The sequence below is a fragment of the Dothidotthia symphoricarpi genome (genome assembly GCF_010015815.1).
Source record: "Dothidotthia symphoricarpi CBS 119687 unplaced genomic scaffold P153scaffold_3, whole genome shotgun sequence".
Taxonomy (NCBI): domain Eukaryota; kingdom Fungi; phylum Ascomycota; class Dothideomycetes; order Pleosporales; family Dothidotthiaceae; genus Dothidotthia; species Dothidotthia symphoricarpi.
This window is the reverse complement of record NW_022985010.1, coordinates 1,548,913-1,568,625: the sequence shown is the minus strand read 5'-3', so window position 1 is coordinate 1,568,625 and position 19,713 is coordinate 1,548,913. Positions and strand designations below refer to the sequence as shown.

Genomic DNA, 19,713 nt, shown 5'->3' with positions numbered 1-19,713 from the left:
CTATTATTAAGGTAGTTATCTCTAGTTTAGTTATACTTATACGTAATATTATTAAACGCAGACCTACTAGACTTAAATAAAGTAGCAAGAGGCGTATATAGCGCGTTATAGGCTCCTATATTAGTAGCTAATATTATGTTAGGTTGTGTAGGTTTAGTAGATAGTATATTTAGCGTCTCTCTATACAGTATCTTATAGATAAGTGTAATAGGTTAGAAGAAAATAGTAGAATTATAAGAGTAGCTTAGTAGAAAATCTATACTCCTAAGGGTCTTAATATATATAGTATATAAAACTTATACTAACTTACGTTATTTAGATGTACTGTATTAATACTAGAAATAATAATAAGTAGGTATATTACTAGTTTTCTATATAATTTAAGCTAACTAAGATATAATCTTCTTTTAGTTAGGCTTATATAATAACTCTAATAGTCTAGTTAGTAACTATAATAAGATAATTAATAAAATATTTACTACTACTTAATAGAGAGTATTCTATTTCCCTTAGTACTCTAATACGTGTTCTATAACTACTTAGTATACTTATAGAAATAGATACTGCTATATTTAATATACCCTACAGCAGCTTATAACTTGTAGGTTAATAGTAACTAGACTGTATTAATAATACTATAAAGGTTTAGTATAAGTGCTAACTACTACTATACTAAGGCACTTGCTATACTATTAATTATTAATAGTACTATTAATACAGAGAAGAGTACTTTAATAAAGAGTTTCTATTTATATTAGGAAAAGTAGATACGCTTAAAGTTAACTTTTAAAACTAACTCTAACTAGATATACTAGATTTTAATAGCCTAAATAATAATAATAGCTTAACTAATACTAATGTAAAGTTACTTAAGTATATTATTCTACTCTATAATAATACCCTATAGGAAGTAGATAACAATAATAGACTAGAAATAGCAGACTAGGTATATAAGGTAATAGAGGCTGTAGACTATATAGGTTATAAAGAAGACTACTTTTCTACTAATAGTATCTATAGATAAGCGCTTAAAATCTTTAATACTTTTATTAGTACTCTAAGATAGAAAGTAAAGAAGATATATAAGGTAATCTAGAAATACTATAATATTAATATAGGAGACCCTATTTAGATTAGACGTAGGGTATTAGATAACACTATTAGAAATATAATTAAACCTTAATATATTAACTACTATATAGACAGGTATATAGTATTTATTAGTAGGCTTCTAGTAGTATCTACTTACCTCTTATATAATAAGATATAGTATAACAATTGCAGTTAGCTAAGATATATATTCTAATATATTTCTCTTCTACTACGCCTCTATCTCTAGTATAGTTATGTATTAAGGTTATAGTAGCTCTTATTATACAGAGCTACTTTTAATCTATCTACGCCTAATTATAGATTAAGGAATAATATATTTAATAGGAGTTAGTTCTGTAAATGCTGTAGTAATAAATATTTCTAAAATATATATAACCTTACGCTATAGCTTACCTTAGATATAATTAGTACTATTAAGTACCTAAGAAAATACTAAAGTATTATACTAGTTATACTTTATATATTAAATCTATACCTTAGAATAAGAGATAACGCCTCTAACGCTTTTACTACCTATATTATACTAGGTAGGTTTAATAAGATATATACTAATACGTAGCTTACTCTTCTTATAACTAAGCTATATAAGTTATATTACAAAGTAGTAGTATATAATAGAGCTATTAAATAAGATTTCTAGCTAAAAGCTTATATTATATTAGTTACTAAAGATAGTTCTGCTATTATAGATGTAATAGGTATAAAGAGTCTAAAAAAGTTAAAATAAAGTTACTAGATATATATATTCTCTAGGACGTAAAAAAGAGAAGGTAACTATTTCTTCCTAAATAGCCTAAATCTAGAAGTAGAAGTTAACTATAACCTTAAAGCTTATATTAATAAAATTAAGCGTTCTTAAGGCGTAATAAGAGATAAGGAGTTTAATAACTTAAAGAGAAATAGAGAAGTTAACTACTAATCTATACTTCTTAACCTACCTACTATACACTTTCTAAGAAGCTTTCTTATTAATACTATATACTCTATAAACTATAATATCTTAAAATTAATATTTTGTTTATAGAAAGGAAAGAAATACTAGGGTAAAGGTTATAAACTAAAGAAGTATCTATAGGTTATTCTACAGTATAACTAGAATTTAATAAACTAGAGTATAACCTCTTCTTATACTTTTATTCTAGCCTGTATTAGTACTTTTCTATACGTAACTAGTAGCTATATTAACTAGACTATATATAAATAGTAGACGTTTTTCTTATTATATAGCGTACCTGTAATACAATAGTTTCTGCTAAAAATATACTCTAATAACTTCTTATAATACTACTAACTTCTTTAATACACTAGCTAATGCAAATTTATAAAATATAATATTAATAAGGTTAAGAGATAGGTATAGGCATTTATACGTAAGTATAAGGATCTATATTATTAAGGAGATTTAGACCTACTACTATTATATACTGTCTAGTATTATTACCTACTTTACCTTAGGTAGAATATATAAGATTTTAGTCCTCTATCTTACTACGCTTAATAGTTACTTAAGTAATTTCTTTATATAGTAAAGAGGTTTACTACGTCTACTAGTTATAAGTATAGAAGTGCAGAAATTAATATACTTATTTAGGAATAATATATTTATATAAGGTAAAGTAGAGATAAGCGTATAGACCTTATTAGAGATAATAATATAGTATATTAAGATAATAATAATCCCTAAGATAATGCGTACAACCTTATAGATAGAATAAGTATACCTATAGATCCTTAATAGTAATAGGAGCTAGATAAGATAAAAGACGTTAACACTACTTAGTACACTAGAACCTTGCTATAAGATATAGTAATATTTTAAAATTATATCCTTTTAAATAGATTAAAACTTAGTACAATCTCTTCTTATAGCTAAGGTAATAACTTACGCAGTATAGTATTTATTATATACTATACAAACCTGTTACTAAATATCTATAAGTAATTAATATAGTTATTATTTAGTATAGTTATTACATTGTTTAAAGACCTATATAATAGTTCTAAGTAGGTAGGTATAGTTAGATACTAGAAGGTATAGCTACTAGAGTTAGTTAATAGCTAGCTGCTATATCTCTGTAAAATAGACAAAGAGGATAATACTATATAATAGATAACTATTAATAAGATTATAGATCTTATTAGCGTAGCCTATATTTATTATTAAGTTAGGAACGTAATACGTACGTCTTATTTTATTATTAATAAATACACTCTTTCTAAGCAGGATAGGCTGTAGAATATACAGTTACTTAGTAAATACCTTATAATAAGATATTAATAAGGTAAGCTGTGCTCTGTATACTACTACTATATTATAGTATAATATAGTAGGAAATAAGCTTCTTTATAAACTTACTATATATATTCTAAACCTACGCAACGTAGATAAGTAATATAGGCTGTATTCTCTCTATATTTACTAAACGCGCTTTAATAATATATAGGTTATTATAACCTCTCTAGAATTACTATCTAAGTATGTATTTTATATATTTAACCTTAGATATAAGGTTTAGTACTTTCTCTTCTAAGTACGTCTCTAATACCTTAGATAAAGATTAGAAGTTTATAGAAACGCTATATATAACTATAAGCGTTTTAGAGAGTAACTAGCTCTTTAATTACAAGAATAACTAGCCCTTTAATTACAAAAATAACTAGCTCTTTAATTATAAGAATAACTAGCTCTTTAATTATAAGAATAATAAGTAGGCTAAGTAGTACTATAACCTATAAGTTACTATTAACTTTCTTAAACAGTATTTTAATAAGTTTAAAGTTAAGGACTAGTATAAAGTTAATATAGATATCTACTTTACTATTAGAGTAGAATTCTATTACTAACTTACTTTTAAAGTAGGCTGTAATTAATACAGCCTACTAGCTAGGTTAACTAAGGAGAAATAATATATTATACTTTAGCTCTTTTTTAATACTTAATAAATTAGCAGCTGTAAAGTTTACTATAGAGGGCTTAAGTTCTATTATTAAACTACCTTTAAAGTAGGCTGTAATTAATATAGCCTGCTAGCTAGTTTAATTAAGAAGAAATAATATATTATACTCTAACTCTTTTCTTAACCTTAATAGTCTAGTCTTCTAAGATAAGTAAGAGAAGGTTAAGTTAATCTAGATAAAATATAAAGCTAGGATAGTATAACGCTTTAAAGTAATAATATTAGAATTTAATATATAAATAATACTTATTAATTAGAAGTAAGCCTTTAATTAGTATCTTTACTATAAATACTTAGTTATTAAGAAACACAAGAGGACTAGAAACCTAATAGCTGCTAATATTATTATATTTAATAATTAATATATAAGAATATGCGTTAATTTTATACTTAAGTTAATATATTATAATTACAGTACGTAGGACCTTATGCCTACTAAGTTATAAAACTACCTTAACAGCAGCAAAAGTTAGACCTTATACCTACTAAGTTATAGGACTACCTTAATAGCAGTAAGAGTTAGACCTTATACCTACTAAGTTATAGAACTACCTTAATAGTAATAAGAGTTAGATCTTATACCTACTAAGTTATAGGACTACCTTAACAGCAGTAAAAGTTAGATCTTATAAGACTAGATTAATAAGGTTAGGTAGTTAAATATAATTAGTACCTTATATCTATATAATATTTAGTATATATACCTTTAGTACTAATTATATTTAACTACTTAACCTTATTAATCTATAGCTATAGTACTAATTGTGTTTAACTACCTAACCTTATTAATCTATAGCTATTTATATTCTAAGGGTTTTATAAATAAGATAGTTTAAATATACTATTTAGTATTACTTTCCTTATAAGTAGCTTTCTAAAGGTCTAATTTCCTACACTTTTAATAATCTAAATAGATAGAGGGCCTAAAGTTATTCCTACTACAGAAATAGTTTTACTAGAGCCTTATTACTAGAAAGTTAACTTCTGCTAAGCGTAGGCGTCTTAGTAGTTTTAATTATACTAAGATAGAAGATCTAGTTAGGGAATATTATACTATAGAATATAGTAGTCTTTATAGTAGACTTAGCAGTAATCTTTATAGCACTAATATAAAAGCTATACCTAGGGGTAGTAGGTTTAACTAGGACTAAATATCTATAATATAGAGCTATTACTAGAATAATAACTTAGAGAGCTAGTTACTTCTAGGGGTAGTAGGTTTAACTAGAACTAGATATCTATAATATAGAACTATTATTAAAATAATAACCTAAAGAGCTAGTTACTCCTAGCAGTAGCAGGTTTAACTAGGACTAGATATCTATAATACAGAACTATTACTAGAATAATAACCTAGCTATAGTAGTCTTTAAGGTAGACTTAGTAGTAATCTTTATAGTATTAATATAGGAGCTATACCTAAGAGTAGTAGGTTCTACTGCTGTATTAGCGTATAAGCTAGTTACTCCTAGGGGTAGTAGGTTTAACTAGAACTAGATATTTATAATACAGAGCTATTACTAAAATAATAACCTAGCTATAGTAGTCTTTAAAGTAGGCTTAGTAGTAATCTTTATAACATTAATATAGGAGCTATACCTAGGGGTAGCAGGTTCTACTACTATATTAGCGTATAATTTAGTTATACTAGAAACTAACTTCTACTAAGTATACTAGAACTAGATATTTATAATACAGAGCTATTACTAGAATAATAACCTAGCTATAGTAGTATTTTAATAGAGAAGCTTATAGCATACTTTTATTAACCTAGCTATAGTAGTACTTTAGAAATAGTAATTACTAGCTTTAGCTTAACTATATTCTTAGAAACTACTAGTGTATTAAGGCTAAAGACTATTATATTTTACCTTTCTAAGATTCTCTTCCTTATATTTAGTCTGTTAAATCTTAGTTAATACCTACTTTTTATATTTTACTTTCTTCTTAGCTTTTTATCTTATAGCTTAACACCTTTAGAAATCTATTATATATAGAACTTATATAGAAGTTAAGATATAAGACTAAGTTATTCTTTAGTAATACTACTAAATCTATTATTAATATACTAACTATTTATAAGTAACTAAGGTATAGGATACTCTTTAGTAATACTGCTAAATCTATTATTAATATACTAACTATCTATAAGTAACTAAGGTATAAGATACTCTTTAGTAATACTGCTAAATCTATTATTAATATACTAACTATTTATAAGTAACTAAGGTAGGAGATCCTCTGTAGGTAAGCTTTAGAAGAAGTAGATTACTATAAGTAGATAGGGTAGAGCTTAGTATATAACTTAAGAGATATTTTCTATTAAAGTATCTTTCTATTTAATAGCTAAGAGTATATCTACTATAATATAAGTATAGTATTTAACTAAAATATAATCTGTAGATAAAGAAGGTACTTATATATATTCTAATAGCTTCTTCTTATATATTTAATTAATAAAGATATTAAATACGTTAGTATTAACCTAGTAGATAGAGATAATACTATTAGCTATTTCTTTAAACTTACTAAATAGTACGTCTTAAAAGAAGCCTAAATAGTACTAAAAAAGCTTTTTTTATTAAAGTATCTTTCTATCTAGTTAATAAAGATATTAAATACGTTAGTATTAACCTAGTAGATAGAGATAATACTATTAGCTGTTTCTTTAAACTTACTAGATAGTATACCTTAAAAGAAGCCTAAATAGTACTTAAGAAGCTTTTTTTATTAAAGTATCTTTCTATCTAGAAGCTAGGAGTATATCTACTGCAAGGTAGGACTAATATTTAACAGAGATATAATATACTAAAAAGAAAGGTATTAGTATATTCTTTAATAGCTTCTTCTTATATATCTATCTAATAAAGAGGTTAAATGTGTTAGTATTAACTTTACTAATAGAGAGAATACTCTTTATTACTACTTTACACTTTCTAGAAAGTACACTATAATAAAGTTCTAAATAGTAATAGAAAAGTTTCTTATAAAGAGTATATCTCTTCTTTTAGCTCTAGCTATAATAAGGATAGTACTTAACTTAGTAATTATACTTATTCTACTTTAGCTTTAACTATAATAAGGATAGTACTTAACTTAGTAGTTATAATTACTCTACTAGTAATAAACTCTAAAGGTAATAAGTTAAAAAAAAAGTTTAAATAATATTAGAAAAGCTTTTTATAAAGGGTATATCTCTTTCCTATTAGATAGAAGCACGTTTGTTTATATAGTAAGTTAAATAACTTATTATTAAAATACTAATAGTAATAAATATAGGCTTTAACTAGATCTTTAGTATTTCTTAACTACCTAGTAAAGTATTTTAGAATATTAATAGTAGTATTAAGAGTTACTACCTAATTAAGCTTAAAATAGTAGCAGTACTTAGAGTCTTACCTAATAATAAAGACTTTACGTAGTATAAAGATACCTCTACTAATATACTTACTAGGCTGTAATAGTTAAGAAATGTACTATTTATAGTATAATTTAATATATAATAGTTATAAACGTCTTTATATACTTATTATAAAATAAGGTATAAATTTACCTACCTATTTAATAATAAACTATAGTTATTTTATACTAAGTTTATATAAATTTACTTTATATTTTATACTGTATTGCGGTGTAAAATGCGGTCTTTCTTCTGTGTTTTTTACCCAATAAAGCTGCGGGGTAAATTACCCGATTTTGTACCTCAGTGCCACCACGCGTCCTCGCGGCGACACCGAACCGCCCTTTCCCGGCAGAGTCCTCTGAGACATTAACAGCTCCCAGCTGGTTAACAAAACGCCATTGGTTTCTTATTTTCAAGCCAGCCGCGAGCACGAGCTTGGAGAATGTGTAGCGCTGCCGCGTCATCGCCGTTCGTTGACAGAAGAAGAAAAGTACCGAACAGGCCTTTACCAAGGTAGTGTATCTTGACAAGACGAAATCCCGCTAATGGTTTGAGAGAATTACTTAGCCCTAAGCAATACTGAGGACTACATTTGCGCTAACAGGGAGTCGAGATGGGATTTTCAAGTGCTCATAATTCTGCGGCATGAACGCTCAAACCCAATCCCGACTCACGCCTTATCAAGCTGAGCACGCGCTAGATTTGTATTCATTTCCTGTAGTATTCTCCTGAAGTTCCAGCCGCACGCCATGTCCAAACGGTTTTGGACTCCTTTTTCGACGATTGGTTGACGTGCTTGTTTTGATGCTTTCTATTGGCCAGCAAGGCATAAAGTGGGACTATACACCAAGTGGCGCACAACTAAACTCTTAGGCGGATACCATAGTACAACACGGACCTCATGTCGAGATTCATCGCGGCGGACTTTCAGCTGATGGGTGTCGATGAGGCGTTCATGAGCGGATATAACATGAGGGCTTCCAACCTTCTGCGTCTTTTGCAGAAAAGCGCTTTCCAACATCGCATCGAGAATTCGATTGTCACTCTTGTTTCGTTTTTTTTGAGTGTGTCTCATAGTCATTCTTTTTCCACACTCGTTTCAGGATCAATCGATCATACAGTCTCTACATTAATCTCAAAGTCATCCTTTTTTTACAATAGTATTCTGTCTAATATCAATCCGTCACTGTGAGTATATTCCCCCTACTGGCGAGACCGAATCTTGAAGTATACTAACACAATCAAGATCAAGATGTTTTCCAAGACTCTCGCTTTCCTATCCACGGGACTAGCTCTTGTCTCTGCAGCTCCCCCAGCCATCACCGGCTACTCCCTGACCTGGAGCGACGACTTCACTGGCGCTGCAGGCAGTCTCCCCGACTCCTCAAACTGGATCGTCGACACCGGAACATCCTACCCCGGCGGCCCCGCCAACTGGGGCACAGGCGAAGTGCAAACCTACACCAACCGCGCGGCAAACATCAAGCAAAACGGCAGTGGCGTGCTCCAAATCACCGCCGTGCGCAACACGGCCGGCGCCTGGACCTCGGGCCGCATCGAGACAAAGCGCACCGACTTCCAGGCCGTGGCCGGCAAGAAGATGCGCATCTCAGCCCGCCTCAGCATGCCCAATGTTTCCGGCGACGCGGCCGCCGGGTACTGGCCTGCGTTCTGGACGCTCGGCGCAGAATTCCGCGGTAACTACAAGAACTGGCCATCGATCGGCGAGTACGACATCATGGAGAACGTCAATGGATTGGACAAAGCGTGGGGTGTTCTGCACTGCGGTACCAATCCCGGCGGAGCGTGCAATGAGCCAAACGGAATTGGATCGACGAGCTCGTGCTCTGGATCGAGCTGCAAGGGCTACTGTGAGTATCCATATTTGCTACTGTAGGAATTTCCTTTTTCTGACCGTGTTCCGTGTACAGACCACACATACTCGATTGACGTCGACCGCTCGTCCAGCCCGGAGAAACTGACCTGGAGCGTCGACGGCGTGGCCTATCAAACTGTGACTAAGACGCAGCTCGGCGCGACGGCGTGGGCGGCGACGGTCCAGCATGGCCATTTCTTGCTCTTGAATTTGGCGATGGGCGGTGCGTTCCCCAATGCGGTTCAGGGTAGTGCTACGCCGACGTCGAAGACGGTTTCGGGGTACTCGCTTTGGGTTGATTGGGTTGCTGTTTACAACTCGAAATAGAGTGGTTACTTGTTTGGGCGGCGTAGTGTTGAGATACTTACGAAAACTGGGGACATATGCTGGCTTAGATGAGTGTTGAGTTCGCGTTGAAAGAATTTTGTATTGTGTGTTGGTTCAGAGAAGACTTGAAATACTCTTACTGACCGAACTTTGTTGCTGCATGTGGCTGTGTCGTTGCAAAGCTGAAATTTTGTGTTGACTAAATGTGAATCCACGTACTATGATAACCTGGATGATGATAATATACATCTGACTTGGTATGTACACACAAACAGATACGCATAAAAGTATATCATTTATCACCTTCCATGCCCAACCAAGGAAATTCCCTTCTTAATCTAATGAACATCCTCGTTCCCATCACATACTCCGCTTCGTTCTTCAATCCCATAAATCAATATCTTTTTCTACATCCATGCCTTCGCACGTTGGGTACAACCTTTTCCTCCTTGATATTTTGGAACCCAAATCTGAAAGACCCCGACAACTTACTACACACCCCCTTTTTCGGATCCCACAGGTGAAAATATACTGGCCAACTACTGTAGAGAACAATAGAGCTGGAAATAGTAGTTTCAGGTAATCTATTATGTAGATTACTACTCTGGAAAGAATTAATTAAAAATTAACCATATATACCACGTAAAGAGTAGAAAACAGTTACCCTAAGCTCTAGGCTTGGCGTGCGTCCGGGAGCGTAGTGTGGTTGCGATAACTACTAATCAGTATAACAATGCCTTCCTTTCTCTCTGTCCCCAAATTAATTCAAAATCGACTAACCGACGCTATCAGATCGAGTGCGAACTTCACTTTAAACTTTAGTATGGTATGAAAGACTTACACGAAAGTTATGTGCATAATTCTTGGATCTGTGTATATAGAAAAGTAAAGCAGTATTCCCCTACATTATCATATTGATTTCTATCTACCAGTGCTGTCATCCTCACTCTTTCCTCACTCCAGGCAGATTGGTATTGACATTCAATATACGCTGACTTGAGTTCAACTTCTATCTCAGATTAGATGCCCAGATGTACATCCCACTGAGTGAAAGGTGGAATATGTACTTCTTCTTATCGAGGAATAGATGTGAAAACGATGATACGAAGAGAAGTAGTGTGGATGCATGTGTACGGGCGAGGAGAGATATGTAAAATGGGTTGTTGAGTTTTACAACAAAATCTAATCAACAAATCTTTCTGGAAACAAATGTCAGGACTTTTAAGAGTAAACATGTTGAAAGTTTTAAGATCCAGCCTAGTTAAACAACCTAAACGGACCCGTGCTATAAATATCAGTTCATGAAAGCGCCAAGAAGCACTACTGAGTAACTTTCATGCAAGTGTAGGTCATGTACGACTCTATTTCACCGGACGACCAACGACAACAACTGACCACATCCCCAGCCACAAACTCACTTTCCCCTACGTCTTCTGCTCCGCCACCCCATAACAGACGACAAGTTCCACGAAAAACGGGTTCCCAAAATCACGCAAGGCTGAATGGACAAGTCATGCGGCTGTGTCGAAAGTTTCTTCTCCAACCGTTACCGATTGGATGCCATCTATGACCCAGAACGCCACGATCGATATGTGGCTGCATTCCAAGCAACCATGACGGAACGTTACTCGCACCCCTCTTTGCAAGTTGCACAGCAGGCAAGCCATCAAAAAGGATGTATGACGCCGGACCCCCACTCAGCCCTGTCACACCGACGACCTCTCTCCTCAGCTTCCACCACACCCAAGTAGAAGAAAAGACACAAGCGTAATGTCGAAGACCTCAATCAAAAGTCTCCTCACACAGCTATCCTGGCTCTTACTCACTACGCACACCATGGCACAAACCGCCTGCCAAGGTGCCACGTCCACCTACAACCAAAGCGGATTGGTCGTTCCGTTCAAGAACCTCTGCGGCAAGGACATCCAAGCCAGGGTCGACTACCTCAGCCCGACCGACGAGCTTAGCTGGTCAGCCTGCCTAGCGCGCTGCGTCGAGTCGGCGCCGCTATGCTACGGCTTCGACTACACGCCGCACGGCCTGTCAACGTCGAACTGCTGGCTCATGGGTGCGGCGTTCCTGGAGAGCTCGGCGCTGGCGCAGACGTATACTGTGGATGCGGCGATGTTGGGGGATGATGTTCTGGATGGCTTGTCGGGTGATTGTCTGAGGTTGGGGCTGCTGGGGTGCTATCAGAAGGGGGTTAGAATCGGGTTGGGTACATCGACGTCGACGCCGACGTCGGCAACAAGTGCTACGACTACCGGATTGTCTCGGGACAGTACGATTTGAAAGTACAGTTCGGATGGGCTTCTATTTTGAGTACTAGCGCGACATCCACGTAATCTTAAGAATTCACGTGATAGGAATGGTTTGTATGGGCTATTACTACTAAATCTTCCTTCACTCATTTAAAAATCAACTCAACGCTATGTTTTCAACATGAACTTGTGAAAATTAACAAAAATAGATAAATTGCTCCTACCTGGGTTTGAACTTCCGAGCGGCAAAAAAAGAATCGTGATCTTTTTCCTAAAACAACTACACCATACACCATAGAAGTTTCGATGAAGTAGTTTCCAATAACATAGTAAATATACAGATTCATTTTGATGAGTTATGTAGCAAATCATCTAATCAAGCTGTGTACGACGCGCGTGGGCGGCTAATTGAGCTCGAGATCGGGTGGATTGACGGGACTGCTGGGGATGACGATAGGCGACGATTTCGACATTTTAGTAAGAGAATAACAACAACACGAATTTGTAATGATTGGGATAACTTAAACAGTCAAGTAGTAAACGATTTGTATAGGTTGAGTAGTACTAAATGTTCCAATTGAAACTGTTGTTGATGGAAAAAACGGCTAATCTACATCTAGTATTCCATCCGATCTCCAACCGTACTTTTCAATCGTACTGTCCGGAGACTATCCGCTACGACTACTGCTGGGGGCGTTGTAAGTGCACTCGTCACAGGCACGGGCACGAGCATAAGCACTGCATCTGCCTCTGCCTCTCCATCCCCATCACCCGAGGGAAGTAGCGGCCCCTCAACAGGCACCAAAGCCGGCATCGGCGCAGGAGTCGGCGGAGCGGTGATACTTGCATGTATTGTCCTGGGCTTCGTCATCTCCAAGTGTCGGAAATCGAAAGCAGCAGTGCGGGAGAAACATCCAGCTCCGTACTCGGACTTGATTGTAGACCAGGATGCGCGTCGGCGGGAACTCGCCGAACTTCCTGCCTAGACTGTGCAGTGGAGATGGAGGGGAATAGACGGACAAATGAATGGATGGTAACACCAGCTTGCTCTTCCAGGAGACGATGGGTATGTGTATGTGAAAAGACGTCCCTCGAGGATGTATATTGCGTGTTCCCACGATCTGCAAAGCTATGTGACGGCGGATAATATAGATAGATAATGTTTCAGCTTGGGTTCTTATTTTGTCTCAGTTCATTAGTCTCATATACACACTGTTCCCTGATTCCAATGGTTTCTTGTTCATCGCGGAATACATGTATATACACATACCAGATACACAAAATATCATAACAACGAGTTAGTTTTCGTTAAGTAGCAAAAGACTTGGTCGTGATAACACAATGATCCCGACGAAAAATATGGTAGTTATCTCCTAATGAAAGACGGGTCTAAAACTTGTTTTCGAGATAAGCTCCATATAGATACATAGACACACGTATAACACTGGCACATTGTCTCACTATACTAGTACTTCTGGCGATGGCGTTCTACTCGATCTATTTATAAACAATCTACCCAGTGTATAACTATATGTTTGGATCTCGCAAACTACCCACCTGTGTCTTGGAAGGTGGAAGGCTAACTTTCTTATCGCCGACTTCATGGAGGACTATGAAATAAGAAACAGATGATTTTATAAGAGGTGTTATGACTCTAGCTCTTCTTCTAATCGCTTACTTGTTGTTGATTATTATAACATGCAGTGTAACGGTTGCAATTTTAGTACTTAGCTGTTCGCAAACACGCTCCCTACATGTTTCTTGCTTCAGTACAGACAGGATTTCCCGCATGGTTTATGCTAGCAGTATGCTTTTGTATCCATGCACCGCGGTATATCTGTCAACGTAGGGGACTATTCAAGTATGTTGAGACGCATCGCGTTGGGAAACTCTACTCAGGTGTAATCCGAGTCGAACAGTGTCTTGCTACGTGCACGGTGTCTATTATTGCAGGCTTGATTCGTAGGAGCCTGCGATGTAGAAAAAGTTCTGCGTAGTTGTGGGATACTACTATTGTGTAAAAACGAAATGTAGCTGTATCTAGTGTGCTTCGCAATGTTCCTTCCTGCTACATTTCTGCCTAATTCAAGCGTAGCTTGTTTATAGCTACTTCTCTTGCGCTTTGGTGTTCTAAATATTCAATACATATCTACTCAGCTCTGCCGCTCTACATGCCAAGACTTGTGTTAAACGTTGCTGACTGCCTCTTTCTTCAAGTACACGACATCCTTAACATTGGAGTTCGCTCTGTTCTTGTATCCCCATGTCAACTGCCAGGTAAGTCCCATCAACGGGAGAACTAACAACAACAACCAGATAATTCCTGACAGCAACAATACGATGATTGAAAACAACCACAGTGCTTGCTTCATCGGTACCAGCGAAGCTGCATTCAAGCTATGCAAGCTCAGGTCCTCAGCTGGCACTGAAAGTAGCACTTGCATGGACGACAGTACTAATGAAAGGCTGGCGAAGCCGAAAAGCAGCGGCGTAGTCACTTGCTGTACGTACCCACCTGTCGACCAGTGAGGGATCTCGTAAAACCACGCCGTCGTTGTCGTTTCACGCGAGGGACGGAACAAACGGACTGCCCAGTTCAGCCGTGAGAGGCGGAGCTGGCCGTAGTGATATCGTTTCGCTACGTCTTCGTCTTTGATGAGTCGAAAGTGACGAATGAACTCGGACCATTTCGCCCACTCGAGCTCGGCAGGAAGAAGGTGGGAGTCGCGCGCGAGGAAGAAGTCCACACGATGGCGTACTAGCAGCGCATAGGAGCGCATGAACCCAAGTGCGATCTTTCGGTCAAAGGCTGAGGTTGAACTTTCTTTTTGTGATGCAATGACTTCCTGACTGGAGAGTGTCTCATCGGTTGGCGACGGGAGGTAGGTCGCCCAGAAGTCGTGGTTGAGTAGACACAACGGCATGGGCTTGATGTATATTCTATTGTGATGCCACACAAGGTGCAGGCGAGCATCTTCCGTCGCGATGATCTCTCTCGCCTTCACTCTCTGTCTGTTCAGCGGGTCGATGCTGTTACCCTGTCTTCGTGCAACGAGCCAAAGATGATTGTAGAGCTCGTCTAAGAGTGGAGTACCGAGTTCAGATGTGAGGAAGTCACGGACAGTTTCCTGCGAGTGAATTACACCAGGCGCATCAGGAATGTGGTTGATTGGTTTGTCAGAAATACTGTCATGCGGAGATGTTGAGCCTTGCTTTGGAACAGTCTGTCCAGAACTTGCTACTGGGACCAAGCGTTGTGTGAATAGTGCACTCGACTCAAGAAAAGGCGTTGGGGGGAACGGTAAAACAGCCATAGTTATTGTAACGCTGATATATGAATGAATCTTTTCAACACTTTGCTGCTGATATGGAAAGGTGAAGAGGCCAGGACAGTGTTATATAGTCGCAGCAGACGCAGCCGCCGCCTGCCTTAAACATGGAGCTAATCCCGCAGCTTCTCTCGAAGTCTGCCTTGCAGCTTGCAGCGGCCAGCCTTGTGCATACGTGCATGTCCAAGGCGCCGTTCCACTGCTGCCTCACGTCTACTTTACTCCTACCTCTACATTTGTCTCCCCCTACATCTGTTTCCCCCTCTGTCTACTTCGCATCTCCGCATCCTGGTTTGTCGCGTCTACCTAAGAACCGCGGTCGATCGACGCCCCGTCCCGCCCCGCCTTCCTGCAGAGCCGCTGCAAGCGCCAGGCACAACAATGGAGCCAACGCTAGTCGAGACGCTGTGCCTCTGCGTCTTCATCTTCATCACATCGGCGGCGATAGTGTACGATCAGCTGACGAAGAGGATCCCGTCGCGATTGCAGCATGGACAAGCGCCTCGGAGTGGTTTCGGCCTCGTCAGAGCCGACAAACTCAGCGCACACAACAAACCCGCGCGCGCTCATGGGGTCGAGCAAGTCTATGAACGTTGTAGATCGTGACACGCATACTGACCAGCCTCAGCATCATTTTCGTGCACGGCCTCGGCTCGAACCCCGACACGACGTGGGGCCCGGAGGACGGCAACTGGGTCAACGTCTTCCTCCCACAAGACATCCCCGAGCCACTTCACAAAGACGTGCGCATCTTCTTCTTCAACTACGACTCGTACTGGAAGCGGGATGCTGTGCAGTCGCGGCTCCAAAGCTTCGCCGAGAGGCTGCTCGAAGACACCATCTCCGCAATTCGGGGGAGTGAAGACGTAGGTGTGGTCAATGTACGAGACGAGGCCTGGATGCTGATGCACAAATCTAGGAACGGACACGTGACCTAGTGTTTGTCGGACACAGTTATGGAGGTCTCGTTGTCAAGCAAGTAGGACAACACCCTTTCTTCGTATACAGTACCTACGTCTTTCTTTGCCTGGCTGCACTGATCGCCGAACAAAGCCAGAGCTAACTTGTTTAGGCGCTTACCCTGGCTCAAGACGACCAAAGGCTTGCCAATATATTCGAGCACACAAAAGGCATTCTCTTCCTAGGTACTCCTCACCGGGGTTCATGCTTCAGCATATGGGGCAGCGTGGCGGCGCGGTGGTTGCAGCCGCTTGGATCAAACCCATTACTTCTTGAGGAAGTGCACTTCGACGCCCTTCCCCTCCACGATCTGCATAGGCAGTTTGTCAACAAAACTCGCCATAGGGACAATCTAAGGGTGATCAACTTCTACGAGGAGCGCCCGACGCAGCTCCTCAAGCTGTGGTTCTATCAATGGAGCGAGATTGTAGGCCAATCTCTATCAGGTGCGCACGTCTATATAAGTACATGCTGACTAAATTGTAGTGTGTCCCTATGCAGTCAGCGACGTACGACAGAGCAGAGAGCGTGCCTCTTACTGTGGACCATTCCGGCCTCAATAAGTACGGGTCCAAGGACGCGAACTACAGGCTAGTCGTTACGAAGCTGCTCGAGACGATCAAGCCCCTGGCTTTGCAGAAGCAGCGGCTGTACTCTGTCCCTCTCGACGCAGTGGAGAGCTACACGGAGCGGCAGGCGCTATCTGCTGCGGTCGCTGACAAGCTGCGTGTGCACCATCCCAAAGCTGGCGTCCCGCATGCGCTCGCCATCCACGGGCTCGGCGGATCGGGCAAGACGCAGCTAGCGCTGAAGTACGTCGAGGACCACAAGCACGAGTACAGCCCCGTCTTGTGGATTGATGCCAAGGACGATGAGGCTGTGCGGTCAAGCTTCGAGCGGTGCGCGAGCGAGCTGCAGCTGCAGGTCAATCCGAGCCAGGCACGAAACACTAACTTTGCAGACTCGCCGTCTGTGCAGGCTGTGCTGCGGTGGCTCCGCAGCCGAAGAAACATTGACGATAGGTGGCTGGTAGTCGTGGACAACGCCGATGACATGACGTGGGGAATCAAAAAGGTGATACCGAAAGGAGATCAGGGGAGCATTATCATCACCAGCCAAGATAGCAAGTCGTGGACACTGGTAAATGGAGGGTGTGAAGAGCTGTCGGTGGGCACAATGGAGCCAGAAGAAGCAAGAGCACTTCTCCTTCGGCATCTTAGGCTATGCCTCGACCCTGTTCCAGATGACGTGCTGCGAGACTGCGATGAGATTGCGGAGCGGCTCGGCTGCCTGGCACTGGCGGTCGACCTTGCCGGAGCTTACATCGGCGACGACGACACAGACCCGAGACAGGCCCTGCGACAGTACCTAACGAACTACGCCAGACATCAGGACCATCGACTACAGAGCGAGTACTACCGCGGCTTGTCGGCAAGCGACAAGACGGTGTGGACGGTGTGGGACACGACGCTGGGCAAGATCGAGGCACGATATCCAGACCTGCGGCCAGGGATGGTGCTCGCCTTCCTTGCACGCTTCAGAGGTGCCGCCGTGCAGGACGAGCTGCTGCGGTTGGCAAGCGTTAGGATGTCGCAGGTGCGCGAAGAATTGTACGACGAAGCGGTAGAGCTTCCGGGCTGGCTGGACAAGGTGCTCGCAGTGGACAAGGATGGGAAGTGGGACGACTATTGCTACCGAGAGAGTCGAAAGGCGCTGGTCAGGTACAGCCTACTGCAGCGGGTGGGGGGAGAGTGGTCAGGCGTCTCGATGCATGGGTTGGTGCAGTGGCGGGCAAAGAAGTACGAGGAGGAGCAGGAGTGGGACAAGTGGCATTTCATGGCGGTGGTGGCGGGATGCGCACAGATGCGCAAGGAAGAGGCCAGGCCGCAGTTTCGACGAGAACTGGTGGCGCACGTGCCGGTGATGGATGAGGAATATCTGGACAAAGTGAAAGTCGAGGACGAGGGGAAGAGGTTCGTGTGGGACACTGTAGGCAGGGTGCTGTCTGACGAAGGCTGGTGGAAAGAGGCGGAAGAGCTTCGTGCAAAAGGACTGGAGATATGTTTAAGAGTGCTTGGACCTGAGCATCCTGACACGTTAACTAGTATGCACAACCTAGCATTAACGTACCAGAGCCAGGGCCGGTGGAAGGAGGCAGAGGAGTTAGATGTACAGGTAGTAGAGATAAGAACAAGAGTGCTTGGGTCTAAGCATCCTAAAACGCTAGGTAGCATAAACAACCTAGCATCAACGTACAGGAACCAGGGCCGGTGGAAGGAGGCAGAGGAGTTAGGTGTGCAGGTAGTAGAGATAAGGACAAGGGTGCTTGGGTCTGAGCATCCTAAAACGCTAGGTAGCATAAACAACCTAGCATCAACGTACTGGAGGCAGGGCCAGTGGACGAAGGCAGAAGAGTTAGAGCTGCAGGTATTAGAGACAAAGAGAAGAGTGCTTGGACCTGAGCATCCTAATACGTTGACTAGCATAAACAACCTGGCATCAACGTACAGTAACCAGGGCCGTTGGAAGGAGGCGGAGGAGTTAGAAGTGCAGGTAGTAGAGATAAGCATAAGAGTGCTTGGACCTGAGCATCCTGGTACGCTGATCAGCGTAAACAACCTGGCGTACACGCTGAAGGATCAAGATAGGGACGATGAAGCTGTTCTCCTTATGGAACGAACCGTTACGCTCAGAAGTCAGGTGCTTGGTCCACAACATCCTGACACGTTGGACTCGCAAGAAGCATTGAGGGAGTGGAGACTAGAGAGTAGCAGTGGAGCTGAAGACTAGACCGAATCAACTTCCATCTTCCACTCTTTACTACATGTATCGAACGCTCTATCTCGAGAAGTGCAAGAAACGCCAGGTTGGCTAATCCTCCGCGTATATGCCGCAATGTCTACCATCAGCTCGTGGGTATGAATTGCAGGGAACAAGTCAAGTCTAGCTATCTATCTATTCACCCATCCCCTATCACCACAGCATGTACTACACACACGCCGCACATCCAGCCATCACACAATCTGGACTCGACTGATTGAGCCAGACCACACCAGTACCCGCCAATATCGAACGACAGCGAGCTGTTGGTTGAATTGAATGAAGGTGAACTGGGGGCTTGATATCTTGATGTAATGAACTATGCATCCAAACATCCATCTAAACGATTACTTCTCCTTCTCCTTCAGTCCACTTCAATCCACCCCACCTGTCCAGAGACCCAGTACACCACACAACAAACCCTTCAATTCACTTTACTCCGACATACCCTCGTCTCCACGCCTCGCAGTCAAAACATGGTACATACATGCATACCACCACCCCAACCCCCAACAAAACAACATCACACTCCACCACAGAAATTGTAAAGTGCAACGAAAAAGACTGGATTAAATCACCCCATCTCATTTCCCCCCTATAAGAAAAAATGAACAAACAACCAACACCCAACACCCATCCCATCCCACCCCCAAAACGCCAAGTATAC

The 19,713-nt window shown here is 40.1% G+C and overlaps 5 protein-coding genes across 5 annotated transcripts; 3 read left to right on the top strand and 2 right to left on the bottom strand.

The window, feature by feature from the left end:
* Positions 1 to 8,725: 8,725 nt before the first annotated feature.
* On the top strand, positions 8,726 to 9,676 carry P153DRAFT_281800 (glycoside hydrolase family 16 protein; the record flags this gene model as incomplete). Its single annotated transcript, XM_033663158.1, has 2 exons — positions 8,726 to 9,344; positions 9,405 to 9,676. 2 exons carry the CDS (start codon positions 8,726 to 8,728, stop codon positions 9,674 to 9,676), a joined length of 891 nt encoding a protein of 296 aa, XP_033528004.1.
* A 1,836-nt stretch (positions 9,677 to 11,512) lies between these two features.
* Positions 11,513 to 12,923, top strand: P153DRAFT_382045 (uncharacterized protein; the record flags this gene model as incomplete). Its single annotated transcript, XM_033670101.1, has 2 exons — positions 11,513 to 11,957; positions 12,655 to 12,923. 2 exons carry the CDS (start codon positions 11,513 to 11,515, stop codon positions 12,921 to 12,923), a joined length of 714 nt encoding a protein of 237 aa, XP_033528003.1.
* A 1,027-nt stretch (positions 12,924 to 13,950) lies between these two features.
* Positions 13,951 to 15,315, bottom strand: P153DRAFT_363778 (uncharacterized protein). Its single transcript, XM_033667445.1, has one exon. The coding sequence runs from the start codon at positions 15,249 to 15,251 to the stop codon at positions 14,124 to 14,126; it is 1,128 nt and encodes a 375-aa protein (XP_033528002.1). The 5' UTR covers positions 15,252 to 15,315; the 3' UTR covers positions 13,951 to 14,123.
* A 162-nt stretch (positions 15,316 to 15,477) lies between these two features.
* P153DRAFT_363777 (TPR-like protein) lies at positions 15,478 to 19,339 on the top strand. The gene is made up of 5 exons (XM_033667444.1): positions 15,478 to 15,844; positions 15,895 to 16,132; positions 16,186 to 16,245; positions 16,339 to 16,653; positions 16,713 to 19,339. The coding sequence occupies exons 1-5, from the start codon at positions 15,648 to 15,650 to the stop codon at positions 19,014 to 19,016; spliced, it is 3,114 nt and encodes a 1,037-aa protein (XP_033528001.1). The 5' UTR covers positions 15,478 to 15,647; the 3' UTR covers positions 19,017 to 19,339.
* P153DRAFT_363776 (uncharacterized protein) lies at positions 19,180 to 19,679 on the bottom strand. The gene has a single exon (XM_033667443.1). It carries the CDS (start codon positions 19,383 to 19,385, stop codon positions 19,215 to 19,217), a length of 171 nt encoding a protein of 56 aa, XP_033528000.1. The 5' UTR covers positions 19,386 to 19,679; the 3' UTR covers positions 19,180 to 19,214.
* Positions 19,680 to 19,713: the final 34 nt, after the last annotated feature.

Bases quoted from the DNA above. Each gene is read 5' to 3' on its own strand.
- P153DRAFT_363778 (XM_033667445.1), bottom strand. From the start codon at position 15,251: ATGGCTGTTTTACCGTTCCCCCCAACGCCTTTTCTTGAGTCGAGTGCA.
- P153DRAFT_363777 (XM_033667444.1), top strand. From the start codon at position 15,648: ATGGAGCCAACGCTAGTCGAGACGCTGTGCCTCTGCGTCTTCATCTTC. The intron at 15,845-15,894 runs GCAAGTCTATGA...GACCAGCCTCAG, and splicing joins GCGCGCGCTCATGGGGTCGA to CATCATTTTCGTGCACGGCC. The intron at 16,246-16,338 runs GTAGGACAACAC...TAACTTGTTTAG, and splicing joins GAGGTCTCGTTGTCAAGCAA to GCGCTTACCCTGGCTCAAGA.
- P153DRAFT_363776 (XM_033667443.1), bottom strand. From the start codon at position 19,385: ATGGATGTTTGGATGCATAGTTCATTACATCAAGATATCAAGCCCCCA.